The 15696-nt window shown below is 33.1% G+C and overlaps 1 protein-coding gene across 1 annotated transcript in view; it reads right to left on the bottom strand.

Annotated features, from left to right (window-relative positions):
• The window catches only part of LOC124365703 (high affinity cationic amino acid transporter 1-like), a 38480-nt gene extending 25619 nt beyond the window's left edge, over positions 1-12861 (bottom strand). Inside the window, exons 1-5 of the mRNA XM_046821640.1 lie at positions 12537-12861; positions 9494-9717; positions 6835-6963; positions 3845-4009; positions 289-393 (exon numbers count right to left, since the gene is read on the bottom strand). Of these exons, the coding sequence (XP_046677596.1) occupies positions 289-393; positions 3845-4009; positions 6835-6963; positions 9494-9710 (616 nt within the window). The 5' untranslated portion in view covers positions 9711-9717; positions 12537-12861. The remainder of the gene's footprint in view (positions 1-288; positions 394-3844; positions 4010-6834; positions 6964-9493; positions 9718-12536) is intronic.
• Positions 12862-15696: the final 2835 nt, after the last annotated feature.

Here is a 15696-nt window from a genome sequence, read left to right as displayed (position 1 = left end):
ACAGATACAACTATCTTGAACATTTCATCTGTATATCTGTACCATAGCTAACTTGCTTGTCACTGGTAGTTGTGTATGTACTGAGCGTCATAGTTCAACACACTACGGCATAAGTAAGAAATACATAAGGCATATTTTCGGATACCTTGGAAAGTACTTGCCATTTTTGTATGCTAACAAACAATCGATCTGAGTCCAGTTTGAAATAATGTAACAAATGGTTTTCCCTTAACCAAAGAAAAAATAAATACTGTTTCTTAATTTACTACAAAAGTGTCTTACTCTTACCGTATATGGCTCCAATAATTATGACAAACAGTACAACAGCACAGTTGACAGCGGTTAGTACATTATTGAGGACCAGAGATTGCTTCACTCCGAAAGCTAGGGCAACTGAAAACACAAAATCTTCAATATCATGTAATTATTACTTTTAAATAAATGGTAAGTTTTATAATTAGAACAATAGTAGCAATTTTTAAGAATGTGTTTAACCAAAATGTATTGAACGCAATCGTGTTTCGAAGATGTAGCTAGGGATTGAATTAAGTGCCAAAAAGGGAAAAAAAACAATATTTTTTATTAGTATATAACAGAAAAAACTAATTTGAACAAATATCTATATTTTGCCATTTTTTCTTTATACAGACTATCTTTTAGCAAAGTTTATTATTAGTCAATGGAAAATGTCCATAAAATTTATGTTTTCTTTCTATGTTTATGGTGTTTTTAGATTACTTATGTTCACATTAAAGTTCATTAAGGCCAAGCATAGGACACCAATGGGAAGGTTGTAAAGGAAGAACTGAGACCTAATAAAGTTTAATCCTTCAAGCCCAGTTTTAACGCCAGGACAATGTATAAAAGTGCTTCTTAACCCTTTGGCTGTTTTGCAATGATATATAGTTGGGCTTCGTTTATCTGAAGACTGTTTTACAATGATAATTCGTTGTTGTGTAATTATTTTTTTATAATGTTGTTTTTGATAACTAGCGTATCTATACCAATGATTAAAGAATTAAATTAAATTCCCTTCACAATAAAAATAATGTATTTATTTTCCTTATGTTTTCATATTAAGTGTAAAAACACTGTGATGATTTATGGTGTGGTGGGAATAATCTAATTTTATTCATATCTTCTTTATATTTTATCAAAATTACTGGAAACTTTCTCGATCTGTTCACAATTATATAATAAATAAAACATGTTTTATAAACTAACTACAAACTAAAACAATATGAATATAAATAAAACATATAAATACATTTTTATATAGTTACAGGTTTGCTTAAATGAAGCACTTGGCGAATATTGAATCCACTAAATATTTATTTATCTTATAAATAAATCTAAATATAACATTTACAAACTTAAAACTAGGCTGGCTTTAAATAAAATAATTGTATATAAATCTGTTACTAATTTATACTGTCACAATACCACTATTAATTATATTGTCTATCTATTTAAACACGAGTCTATTTAACACTGTCTATGGTTATTGGTGCTTCGAGTACATTCAAATTCGAGAACTCACAACAGAGGACAGATGTGCGGAAGGGAAGGACAGATATGAAAGAAAGATATGATGATGAAAGGTCACAGTGCCCACCCACCGCTCATGTAAGGAGGGGTGGTTGGGTTAAAGGAGACGATCCAACCCACTGAGAGTTCTCTCCCCAATGACGCTATTCAATTATTATCTCTTTTGTTATAATCAGGGATCTCAAATGTTAGGTCACATTCTTTTGTATCTTTGACCTGTTTATCTAGAACACTCTTCCACATTCTTGTAACAATATGTTTAAAATTTTTTTTCTCTGAAAGGAAATTCTATTAGCTAAAGAACAAGATCAATTTAAAATACATATCATAGTCCAAAAAAGTTACACATTTTTAAGTAAAACACTGCAAAAAAGCCAATTTTATCTGAATAGTTTTATATCACATGTTAAAAACCAAAAAATTGGCAAAACAATTTTGGTTGTTGTGAATAAATTGTTAACACGATTTTACAATGAGCCCATTACGTGGTGAGAATTCACTATTTTATATCTTTAGTGAATATCATAGTGAAATGGCGGCGTCAGCGTTTTTCCAGGCTTTATTTATTAACCATCAAATTTTTCAATAATAGTTGCAAAATAATCTTTATTTTTACGTCAAACTTCTAAGTATAACGAGAAAAGTATGTAGGCTTTGCAATTTTGCAAAAAAAAAATTATTTTATTGTTTTTTTTTTTATTTTTTCCATGTACCCCAAGGGGTACACAAAAAAATTAATTTACCTTCAAAAGCAACTGTGCACCCCGCGGGGTACACGATAGTCTGAGGTATTTATTTAAGCGCAGGATCAAATTTAACTAACTGCCAAAACAGGCAAACAATAAAAACGCAATAATGAAATGCATAGCAACGTGTACTCCATCGGGCGCTCAACGCACTTTACTAAAGCCCGGTGTGTACCCGATTGGGTACACAACGGCAGTTGTGAAAGATCGCATGTACCCGATGGGGTATACGTAGTCGTGAATGTATTAACTGAGTAAAAGTTTTAAAACTCGCCTGATTACATCACATAGTAAGTCTTTAAGACTTTCAGCTGATTTTTGGGCCACTCTGGCAAAACTACATTTTTCAGTATTAAAAATAAAAAGCAGCTGTTTTTTGTAATGTAGTGTAAAATAATTTTCCCAGAGATGATCTTAAATCTTGACCCACCAAACACCACCCACTTTCATCAGTATTAAGGGGCATTTTTTGACTATTTTGTGAGATGTTAGGAAAAAAGAAACGTACATAGTAATAACACCTGAAAGGTAGAGGATTAACTAGTACGTCATAGAGTAAACTGAGGTCAGTTCATCAATATTTTTAAAAGTACACTAATGCTATTACAGTAGAGTCCCGTTAATCCGACCTAATTGGGACTGAGCCCTATTCGGATTATGTGATTGTTCGGATTAGCCAGAATTACAGAGAAATACGGTTTTAAACTTGAGAATGGGTCTATTTTGTTATAGAATTATCAATATTGTTTATTAAAACATGTTTTCTGACTGTTGCATTGTATTTCTTGACAAATAAACGTGTTTGCGAATACTAAGCACATTTACCGTATTTAGTGTGACAGTTCTATTGTTAAGCAATGTGAGCGTACTGGATATTGTACGGGTCCACGCGTTCAATAGTTGTACGAAACTATGCGTCATCCAATAGACTCTCTTTAATGCGACAGAAGACAATAACTGAATTTATGTCTTTTAACAATTAATATTGTACTCAATAACAATATCAGTACTGTACGTCCAATTTTTGTTTGATTTCACTTCTTAATACAGTAATTTAACTCATACTTAACCTATAAGTTTCAATTTGGTACTGTATTTAACTTCATTATTTATGTACTGTACCGTACACAATTTGTCTTAATAAAATACTGTATGTCTATTTAATTAAAGTTTTCTTTGTTTATGTACGAAATGATGCACCCATTTTCATTTTTTATGTAATTAGTTCCTATAACTGTTCATTATCGTTATAAATAATTCCTCCTGGACCTGTTCGGATTAACCGACGTTCGGATTACACGTGTTCGGATTAGCGGGACTCCACTGTATTTACAACTATAACTATCAGATTTTTTTAAACATGTCATTGATTTTAAAACCTTGTGGCAATGCCACATAAAGAAGGCCATATAACTTGAAACAGGCTAATCCAATTTTCTTCCTTGCTTTTAATAATGTTTAAAAAATATATTGTTTATAAAAGTTCTGAAATAGTAATAAAAAAGATTTAGATCTAAATTAAGCATGAAGAGTAGTAAAGAACAGCTTACCGCTAACTAGCACTGCGATGATTAACGCAAAGACATCTACGTAGTCAGAGACGGTTTGAACATATATGGGGTGGTTGGCCCGGAAAATGGTATGGTTGGCACCCATGATGTTCCCAAGCAAGGGGGCCAAGTGTTCGCTGAATCCACGAGCCACACTGGCACCAGCTAGGAGAAAATTTATCATCGTCAAGACAATATCTTACATGGTCGAGATTAAAATTCTGTATTTCTTCCTAAAGGAACCAACAGTTGCAAATATGTGTCATAAAAAACTATCAAAAAGTCTGCTTCTTCTTCCATTAATCTTTGAACGAAACATTGAACCAGATACCGGAAGTAATAAATAATAATTCTACAGCATTACTGGTCCACACCTTTATCCACTACAATACCACAACTAGGTTCCAACATAGTCCCACAATTGTAACTAATTAACATATTTACTAGTAGCTCCATTTCTAATGTTGATCTCTAATGTAGTGTATTGCTAAAATTTTCTAAGAAATGACTGTCCCTCCAGTCTCTTGACTTGTTTGGGATCACAGGTTGCTGGTTTATTTTCCACTAATAGTTTTTCCGAACATTAATTATGTTATAATAATATAATAATACATTATCTAAAATAGTTTGATGAAATAAAAAATTACAGCAGTAACCAGGAACTCTCTTTGAGGAGTCTGTAGTAGAATAGAATATAAACACTTCTTTATTTAGGCGAAATTAAGAACATATGATCCTTTCTTGCATTTAACCTCTTAAATGTAAGAGCTTGAGAATGATCAGAATGCCAAAATAGGACCTGAAAGCGTTGATCATTGAATGCACCTTAATGGCACAGACCTTGTGTCATATATCACAAGAGAAGAACACACTGCAGGGGCGCAACTGGAATGTAATATCGCAGATTTTAGTTTTGGTCCTGTCATCAGGACATCGTTGAGAAAGAGGCCTGAATTGGTCTTCCAACTAGCATTAAAAACTATGTGGAGTTTAGGCATGCTACTATGAGCCTTAAACTTGCAATGATGGAGCAGTATATAGCTAGGATGCAATCAGTCAATATCAGGAGACTCAACCATGTGACCTAGGTCTCAGACATGAAGTTGAGATTGAGGGTTTTGAACGAATTATTTTGAAGTTTGACTTCAACGGACTGGAACCTACACTGAGCAATGGCTTTAGAAGTTCCAAGAGGGGATTTTCGGGGTTAAAGGGGAGGCGGATGACATAGCTTGCTTGAGGGTCTCTAGAGTGAGTAGTGTTGAAGAAGTCATCACAAAGTGATTCTTCTACAGATTTTTTTACTGCAGAGAGAGGACTCTTGCCCCAGTTTCACTGTGTCCTGAAACACTGGAGAAAAGAGTGGAGATCAACCTTATTGGTTGAGAGTAGAGAGATAGATTTTGAGAGGCAGGGTGCAGACAGAAGGTGGTACCCATGATCACGAAGCCTAGATGGGTGCTGAGAACATGTGGCATTTTAGTGTCAAGAGAGTAGTGCTCATGAGTGTAGAGGGTAGATGGCAGCACCTAGTGGTATGTCAATGGGATCAGCCAGGATGTAGGGTTTCACCCACCGGAAGATTTCTGGTGAGAGTGTAGTGCATGGTAAATCCACAGATATCTTTTTCAAAATATGCAGAGGGTAATTAAAAGGCCAATATACAACCAGAGAGAGATTCCATTTGGACTTGCAATAAACCCTTTGTACGGACCGAAGTTTGACACAGTCCAACAGAAGTCAATTAAGATTGCCAAAGAGCTGAGCGGCGTGCTTGCTGATAAAGTCTGACATGCTGCTAGGTTCAAGAAGAGCATGACATATAATAAAATCAACAAAAGAATAAACATATAAAATTTTAAATGAACAAATTAATAACACAGAATAAAATATAATTGTTTTGGCTACTCTGTTCATAACAATGTTTAAGCCCATGATATAGAACCAGTTTATGAAAAGCATCTGGAATGAGGAAGTATGACCTTGTAGATAACACCCACACTACAACAGCAGTTTGACCTTGAAGATACTGACACACATCAATCTAAAAGTAATTTATCCCAGTCACGACTAGTTGAGAACTGTCCAAAAACCAAAGAACGTTCACCGATCCAACAAGAATTATGTCTGTGTATCTGTAATGTTGACATCACTATATGCACTGTTTGATCTCTCTATGTCCAGTGCACTGGAAATTCTTATAAAATCACAGTTCTCATTCTTTCTAAAAAATTTTTTGAATTCACTATCCACAAAAACTTGAATCCTTTTTTTAGCATCGTAGCATAAAGAAGTGTTTTTATAATATGGTGTTAAAAGATCATTAACAAGAACACGTTTTACTGGAGCCGTTGAAACCAATACAGAAGAAGGAACTTTTATATTGCGATCAGAAACAACTGGCTCATTTATAGTCATGGCCGACTTGAGAATTACTTGTAAACCAACCACATTCTCATTTTTAACTTCTGGCACTCCTTCAATCATTATCATTTCAACCCATATTGCACTATCTCCTCTAGCTGTGTTTTCAGCATAGTTACCTTTTTTAATTTTAAACCAATCGATTTACATGGTTTCTCTCAACATCATGAAATTTATTTTAAGGACTTTTTTGAAAATACTGAAAAATAACATGTACTTTTACGTATTTATGACACCATTGTAATTCTTAAGGAATGTGCAATAAAGAAAATTGTGTTGTATTATCTCTCAGTTTAATTGTTTCAATAAAATCATAAATTGAAGAACAATTATCCACAGATTTTTTAAATTCCATAACTTTATTGTTTAAAATTTTAAACTTATTTTCAATAGCAAAAACTAAGGATAACGTCTACCATCACACAAAAATTGTTCAGCATTTAAGTTGCTGTATGGTTGGCATAAACTTTAACAAAGCACCAACCAATCAAGTATTGTAATTACCGTCAACTACGACTTTCCACAGAGGACATATTATATAATTCATTAAAACTTTAACAACTCACCAGTAAGATACTTTATGATGAGGTTCCAGCCAATGGTATAGGCCACCAACTCTCCATTGGTGACATAGCTGTAACTATACACCGAGCCGGCCTTGGGTATCCGTGCTCCTAATTCAGCGTAGGAGAAGCCTGTGTCATAAAGTAAAGAACTTAGGATATTAATAAAAAAATTATATTCTACAACATAAAAAAGTAACTGTACTAATCCTTAAGCAGAATTGCTGTTATATGTATTGAAAGAGAAACTTGTTTGTCACATAATTGTCTTACAACAAACTTTTTTTATTTAATTGGTTTTTTCCTAAATCCTATATATAAATTCGAAAGTGAGTTTGTTGTTTGTTACGCTTTTACATGTAAACTATTCAACCGATTGTACTGACATTTTACAGGAACATTCTTACGGTACCTGGTTAGGATACAGGTTTATTCTTATTTGGAAAAACCATGGGTATAAACCATGGTTAAAAACAATGGCATTCTAAACCACTCTTGAATTAAGTCCCAGTCACTGAATGATATTCCAATCTCATGAACCATTTTAGATTTAACTTTAAAGAAACTTGTTTTGGGATCTTGGAGAAAAAGAGTGAAACAGTTTTTATAAATACCCGTGAAATTTCTCTCCAACACTCCATCATATGTGATTGAATAGTTCTAACGATTTTCATAAAAACTCAACTATTTTTGGTTTGGCATATGGAGGAAGTCTAATAGTGAACCCCTTAGCTTTTCGGTAATACATGATGGAGGTCTATGTAGTTTAGAAACAGAAGTAGGTATATTTTAGATATATACTATGTCGGGGTTCATTGTTAACAGCTTCAGATGTTAAGCAAAATTACTAATCGCTCTTATTTTAGCTTTTGCGTGTGTATGAGCACTTCTGATTCAAAAGAATTATATTTCAATGCCAAGGTTGAGTTTGCCTTGTTTCCCCGATCAACAATATATATATATATATATATATACATACACAGATCTGTGAAGCCTACTTCGATCATGAAACATCTGTTTTTGGTTATTTTAATTTACTTCCAGTCTGATGTTTCTGGTGCCACACTTGAGTTTGCTTTGTTACCCCGATCAAGAAGATGTATACTTATGCAAGTCTGAGAAACCTACTTCTGTCAAAAACAACTATGATGGGTTTCGTGACTGTCTTTAAATCTGTATTAAAAGTTGGACAGTAATTTGTCTTCTATAAATGGATTACACTACTAATCAAGCAGTTCTATACTTACTATTTACTCAAATGTACAGTTAAGACTAGAATTTTAATAAATCCTATAATTTTCATATCTGGATATTTTCTTAATCTGTGCTCAACAGCGGTTGCAGAAAAGGTTGAAATAAGAAGTGATTTTTTATCAAACTTACTCTATACTTTCAAGACTATAAATGTAAAGAAATTTAAAATGGTATTTAGCAAAGTCTTTCATTCGAGAGATTGGAAAAATTTCATTCCTGTACGTCGTCTCCATGATACAGTAGAACCCCTCATATCCGGCCTCGGTTTTACCGCACCTCGGTTTATCCGGGAACTTCCCGGAAGCCAATATCGAAATTTATTTACCACGGCTTGCAGACGCGCAGTTGCACGCACTAGTCTCCCACGACTCTTGCGTTATTTTGGTGTATCTATTTGTTTACATTTTCCTGTGTTGTCCTCAGTTGAGCTAATAGGTTTAACCTGTAAACAGTTCGTTGATTATTTCCAGTGCGGTTAGTACAGTACAGTACAATTCTTTTGTTTCGTCAAGTGTTGTGTAGTGTAGGTTGGTTTATCCGGCCGAATCGGTACCCGGCCAGGGGCTCGGTCCCGTGGTGGCCGGATATGAGGGGTTCTACTGTATCTCAAAAACGAATTGACGTATAAGCATGAAGCTTCATTTTTATATAGGTAACAATGAGTTTGATTATGGTTCATGTTACTCCATGGAATTTGGCTGAGTGTTAGCGAATAATCTTACATTAGCCTTATGGGTGGGTTATAATGATGGCAACAAGAAAATAGAAAAGTAAGAAAAAACTAATTCATCTACTACCCTGTGGCACTCTATATTTGAAGAAAGATTTCATCTGTAAACTTTATATTTGCATGACTTCCATTACTACATAGACAGCAATGAGTTCTATTATAGTGCATGTCCAATGAAGGAACTTGGCTAAGTGTTACTTGTGTGTCAATTTCTTTTCTGTATAACTGTCTGTCTGTTTATCTGTCCACAGTACATCTTGAGAATGAAATAAGCTATTGAAATTTTGCATGCAACCTCTGCAAAGCCTGTTACGCGACACATGATGTACTGTGTTCATACCTTGTGTTTAAGAGGTTAAACCTGTTGTCGTTTAAGTTAACAATCAAAAGTTAAAGTTTATTTATTTAACTAATTAGTTTAGTTATTTTAAATTTAAATCATATCACTTAATTACATATGTTATAAATCTAAAAATATATAAATACAAAGTAAAAAATAAATATAATGAAAATTTTCATGATAATTTTGTAACAAAAATTTTACTTCCAACCTTATCCCTTAGGTTTTATTTACTTGAACAGAAATTTTGATACTAGAACGAGAAACAATGTGTTTCTGTGAACAATTGATGACAATTAATATTTTTAATAACCATTAACCAACTGACCAGTGTTTACCTGTAAGGAGGGCATTGTAGGCTGCGTACAAGAACGAAAGGACTACACCAGGACCTGCGATATCTCGGGAGACGATACCAGGAAGCACGTACACTCCCACCCCGAGCGTAGAGCCGACACCCAGTGCTATCAAATCGACAGTAGACAACACTTTGCCCAGCTCTGACTGTTCTCCATCCAGCGCCTTCCGACGTGACAATGCCTGCCACAGCCCCATCCTGCCTCTACCAGAACATAACAAAATTACATTTACCACTATGTTAGTACACAACTGATTGTAGTTTTGTTTTGTAAAAACAAAGGTGAGAATCAATTAAATTCAAGATGGACATTACTGACAACACAGCTCATTGTGAGGGCAGGATTGTAACCTACACAATATTGTATTATAGTCTTATTCTGGAGTCTGTGCAAACTCAGACTCTCCATATGTACAGGCTATATTCTACCTTATTTGACAAGTTTTCATTCTTAAGATGAAAAACTACATCTTTCTCTAAGACAAGATTTTCTAAAAATGCACCTCTATGTAACTATGGCACTTTAAAATCATATTTACAGATAAATAGCTATGCTATTCCAGATCACATTCCTCTTGTGCAGCTTCTGGACTCTGAAGCAGTCACAGACTTGACTAATGGAAATTCTAGTCATGTTCGTCTGAAGAGATCCAAAAAAAAGTCGTCTACGAAGAAGCTCAAAACGAACTACATCATTTCGTCATCAGAGACACTTAGATTACAAAATATAAAAATATAGTGTAATCTAGTGCACGATTGAGTGCATTACAATGTTTCTGACACGATCTCAAAGCACGGTGGAGCAACCATGTTTTCAACACATGTGGCTTTGGTGGGAAGGGTTGGGAGTTCAATATAGTTGAGTTGATTCAGTTAGTGTTAGTGCCGGGAATACTTGTTGTCACAGACTTGACTCCACGAGTCGTGCTGATGAGACTCCAAAAAATAATCGGTAAGAAGTAGCTCAAAAATGAACTACATACAAAATATTAAAAAAATAAAATATAGTGCAATAGGTGAGATGATTTCTCATTGTTCCATCAGGTGCACAATTGAGTGCAATTCGATGTTTCTGGCACGATCTCTAAAACATGGTGGAACAACTGAGTTTTCTACACATAAAGTAGCAATGGTATATTGACAAGTAAGATGGTGGACACTAAATACCAACAGTGAAAGTGCTCCTACATTTTGTGAAGTTTTTAATGTGTAAACCAACAGAATACTCACTAAATATTCACCATTATTACACCAAACAACTCCAAGTGTAATTTAATTATAAAAATAAGCAAGACTTAAGTGCCAAATCAAGAATTCACTCAGCTAATTATGACACTACAGTGCTCACCTACTTTGACGGACAGTAACTACCTCTTCATATATACCTAATTTCTCATGTTATTTCAAGAATAAGATACTATAATATACAGTACATATTTTGTATTAGTAAATAAAAAATAAAGGGATCAGGAAATAATGTTTCCAGTAACCAATACAACACACTGAAAGGATAGTTAATCACTTTTGTGACGCCACTCTGCAACTTCCAACTCATAGCTAGTAGGGAAGTAAGATTTAAGACGTAGCAGTGCTCAACAACTCAACATCAGCTCTCACAAGGCTCACTGCAAGTATGACACACAGACTGGGAGTGTTGATCCGCAGTTGCTGACACCGCAGCTAGTCACTGCATCGCCATATATCAGCACTGTTAACCTGTTTTGACATCATATTCTGAACAACTAGATATCTACAACATTTTAAGTATTGACAATACTACTACACCATTTTCATCAAGAATTATAAATTTCAGCATTCTGACAATCAAATCTTTGACTTAAGCAGTCTGCTAAGCTTGAATAGAAAAAACAGCATATTTTATCATACAGACCATTTTTCAATACAATACAATATCCTTCCTAAAAACACCAATCCAAAAATATACTAAATCAGTGTAAAAAACAAATAAACTGTAAAAATTTAATTGAAGCCAATATAAAATAACTTACAGTTCCTAATTCTACTATTCCAAAATTATACTGCCTCCAAAAACAATGTTACATTAACAATGACACTACGCATTTGTTTCTTTATAAACTGAAACATATTGTTAATATTTTAGAACATTTAGAGCTGGAATAGGTACATTAGTTCAAATGCACAGTCCAGCGTACTTTCATCTAGCATAGTTTTTGCCGACTGCTTCAAAGGGAGTCTTTGATGTCAAATTCTGACTATCGTGTTTTGGGGCTGAGTAGTTTCCTAATTGCTGAAATCTAAAACAGCGTTAAAATATTTTTACTCACTATAAATGTACACAAATTGAAAATAATAAACAATGTTAAACACAACAGTTGATTACTTTAGAAATGCTTTTTTAATTAATATTTCACAACTTTAGAGACCAAGGTGGGATTTTGTCACTACTTTAAAGACTAGTGGAACATAGCCCGGAGGGTTTTCGAAATAAGAATAGGCCTTTATTCATCCCAGGGACCTTAAGAATGTCCATGTCAAATTTCAGTGCAATCGGTTGAATAGCTTTTTGATAGGTCATAGTAAAATATTGCTTTACATAAAAGCTCAAATTTTAGAGCTAGACACAAATGTATAATAGAAAAGTATAAAATGGAATAATACCAAAAATTTTAATTGCAAAATTTTTTTAACCTTAAAGTCTTGCTGATATTTTCAAGGAAAAAGATTTTTGTAAACAAATTATTTTATGACGTGTAGAATCCAAATAATTCCATTTATGCATGTCAATGTTAATTCTTCCCAGAAAAGCAGTAAAAATTATGTTTCTGTCAAAAACTAACAAAAAAACAAGTATATATGCCATAACGTACCATTAAAATTGTCAGAAATTCATTAGTTTCGAAGGCAAATAATTAAATTTTCATGAAATTATGTTTTAGTCTATTAGTAAAATACTACTTGTTTAATTAATAATAAAATATAGTATTAATATACACATTTGTTTAAAATTAGTTAATATACAAATTTGTTAAACAACAAATAACCTGTTAGTGAGTTAAGTTTGTGAAGAATCATCACAATCCATTATTATGTAAGTCCAAGGGATAACAATTCAGGTGAACTGTTAAATCAAAATATCAAACAACAATCACAATGCATTTACCAATTATAACTTTATCAGAAGAAAGAGTATTCCATTCATAACACTTTTGACAGTGGCGGGCACTACAGCGTCAATATGATTACGAACTACAATTATGATGTTACATTCGGGATGTGATTGGCAGCCAGCACCAACGTAAATATTTTGGTCCTCTAAAAACTCCTTGAATACATAGAGAGGTTAGAACTACAGTCAGAGCCAAGACCAGTCCACTTTTTCAAAAGTCCTTGTTTTGTGAGAAAACCTGTTTGTGAAGCAGACCAGTCAAATATCACATCTATTCTAATATTATTTGTGTCGTTTAATCGAACTAAATTAATACCTGATTGATGCAAAGAACAAATTTTGAGATAATCGGACTTTTTGAATCTTTTATATTATTATTATTATTATGCAGATTTTTGTATATATATATATATTATACATTTTAGACCTATGTATTAAAAATTGTCCATTAAGAATTAGTAATGCATTCAATATAATGAGAGAACTAAATTAAGAGAAAGAACGTCCTATTTGCTTGTATTATGGACTATTTTAATCGGCTGTGCGTTAGCGAAGCTTGTTACTCTGGTGAAAAGAAAATTTTAGCTTCAGTTTGTTTGTCTGTCTACACGGTATATATAAACCTTATGACTTTAAACAAACACGAATATAACTAAATTTTGTACAGAGCTTTATTTTTATATTTATAACAAGATATTCGATAATGGTGCATTCTAGGAAGTTGGTTGAGCATCAGCAAAACCAAACTTTCCACAGAATATCTCGAGAACAGAACCAGTTCTAAACTTGGAATTTTGCCAAAACTCAAAGCGATAGAAATTTTATTCTGTCGATCTTTCTGTTTTTCGCATGATATCTCAATAACAAAACGACTTAAGGTCTTTAAAATTTTCATTAGTTTTTTATGACAAAGGAAAGACCGAGTTTGATTATAATCTGTGTCCGTTCTTGGCATATGGATGAACGTTAGCAAAGCGTATCAACATTATTAATATGAATTCATTACACTTCAATGCCTGTAGAGTTTAAAATGATACACGTGTGTGTGTGTGTGTGTGTGTGTGTGTGTGTGTGTGTGTGTGTGTGTGTGTGTGTGTGTGTGTGTGTGTGTGCACGCGCGCGCGCGTAAGAAGAAACATATTTAAAATGTTGTCAAATAAATTCTGCAAATGCTCTTTGGTGACGTTTTTAATTATTCAATGTTGTCCAGACAACATCTACACTTTTCTTCAAGTTCTTTTGCATGACTTAACAAACAACAACAATTGTTAATGACAACACGTCCCCTTTTTGAACATTTAAAAATACTTCCATTACAGTATATGTGTGTCTGCAGTGTAATGAGACTATTCTATAATAAAAATGGTAACATACCTCGTGATAATAATGCATACAAGCATATACTTAGGAATAGAAGTGCATTTTTTGTCCCAAAACATTGTACAACCCTTTTTATAAAATCCTATATTTTTGTTGCACCTAGGATTTATAATAAATTACCAGACCGTATTAAAACTTATAAAAATGTTAATATATTCTTAAAAAGACTTAAACATTGGTTATTTAGTATGAAAGAGATTGAAACACTGCTAGAGATTCCTGGTTGAAGTAATTTAAAGTTGTGGTAGCGTACATTGCAGCAAGTTATTGTTAATTAATTGTTTTATTTCTTATATTTTCATATTAGTAATAACTGTATTAATATTATTTTATTATTATATGTATGTATGTGTGTATGTATGTATATAGATGTGTGTGAATGTATATTTTACAAGGAGTTATTTAATTTTACATTATATGGCACAATTTAAGCATATTAAATAGACGCATGTTTTGTATTGATTGTTTTTGAGCGAGAAGTTGAATTTTATGTTTTTGTTATTCTGAAGCTGGATTCTTGTCAAAATACATTGATGGAACCTCCAAACAGGCTTAGCCTTGGAGGCCCCATTATTTCCTCAAACACATTAATACCATAATTTGGTTTGTTTTAAAACTATTAAATTAAACTGGCATTTAAGTTTATTTTTAAGTAGGGATTATTATATGTAGCTTAAAACAAACCTGGCAACAAGACGTTTTAGTTTTAATTTTCTTCTGTGTAAAAATGAATCACTTGTAAATATTTATTATATTTCGAGGAAATGCATATATTCTACTTCTTCTACTTAAAAATGTTGACTGAATTGTGAGTTTTTTTTATAAGAAAAGACATTCATATTTGGATATTCGAATTCAGGTTATGAGGGCTACAAGGCTACCTCATTAAAACTGGGCGTTTATTTTTATCTTATAACGATGAAGTTACATCAATCAGCTCTTGAGACCAAGTCTTTCGCACACTCTCAGACAATATAATAATGAGATCTTTACCTTCAAAATAATCACCGTATTCATGTAGTAATGCCGTGTTAAGTTCATATAAGACCTAGTTTCTATAGTTCATTCAAAATTATTTTTAGCTATAATAAAGACTCCTTTGTTGTGTTAGAATGTGTGATTGTTAAATCAATTTTTTATTCCTAAAAATACCTTTGCCAATTGAATTTTAATGTGCCGAGTGTATTTCTCACAAATTGTTCTAATAAGCATTTACTGATATTTAAAAAGGCTCACTTAAATAGCAATTGAATAGTAAACTCTGGGTTTATTTTTAGTTTTAGAGTGATAGAGTGACAAGCAATAAAATATGACATTCACAGCTTGAATATCAAGCGATTCATTTGACACTCGAGAATTTAAATTAAAGGTACAGATATTGAATCTGATAAAAACAATAAACATGCATTTAAAAAGAGGCAAATAATGGAGGATATTAATACAAAAAGAGATTAAAATTGATGCCAACTTGCCGACATGGTTTTTATCTTCTAACACACTCGGGAAGCACCACATTCTTTGACTCCTATTGAGCCGACTCGGTGTCCATTAGTAGATGGGCAATTGGCGCAGCCGCTATTACTGTACAGAAGTCACTTGTCTCGGACCAGAAAAAATTCCACCACAAATCTAACGATATTACAAAATCTAACACG

This window comes from Homalodisca vitripennis, chromosome 7 (genome assembly GCF_021130785.1).
Source record: "Homalodisca vitripennis isolate AUS2020 chromosome 7, UT_GWSS_2.1, whole genome shotgun sequence".
Taxonomy (NCBI): Eukaryota; Metazoa; Arthropoda; class Insecta; order Hemiptera; family Cicadellidae; genus Homalodisca; species Homalodisca vitripennis.
The sequence above is the reverse complement of the archived record's forward strand: the minus strand, read 5'-3'. Positions and strand labels throughout refer to the sequence as shown.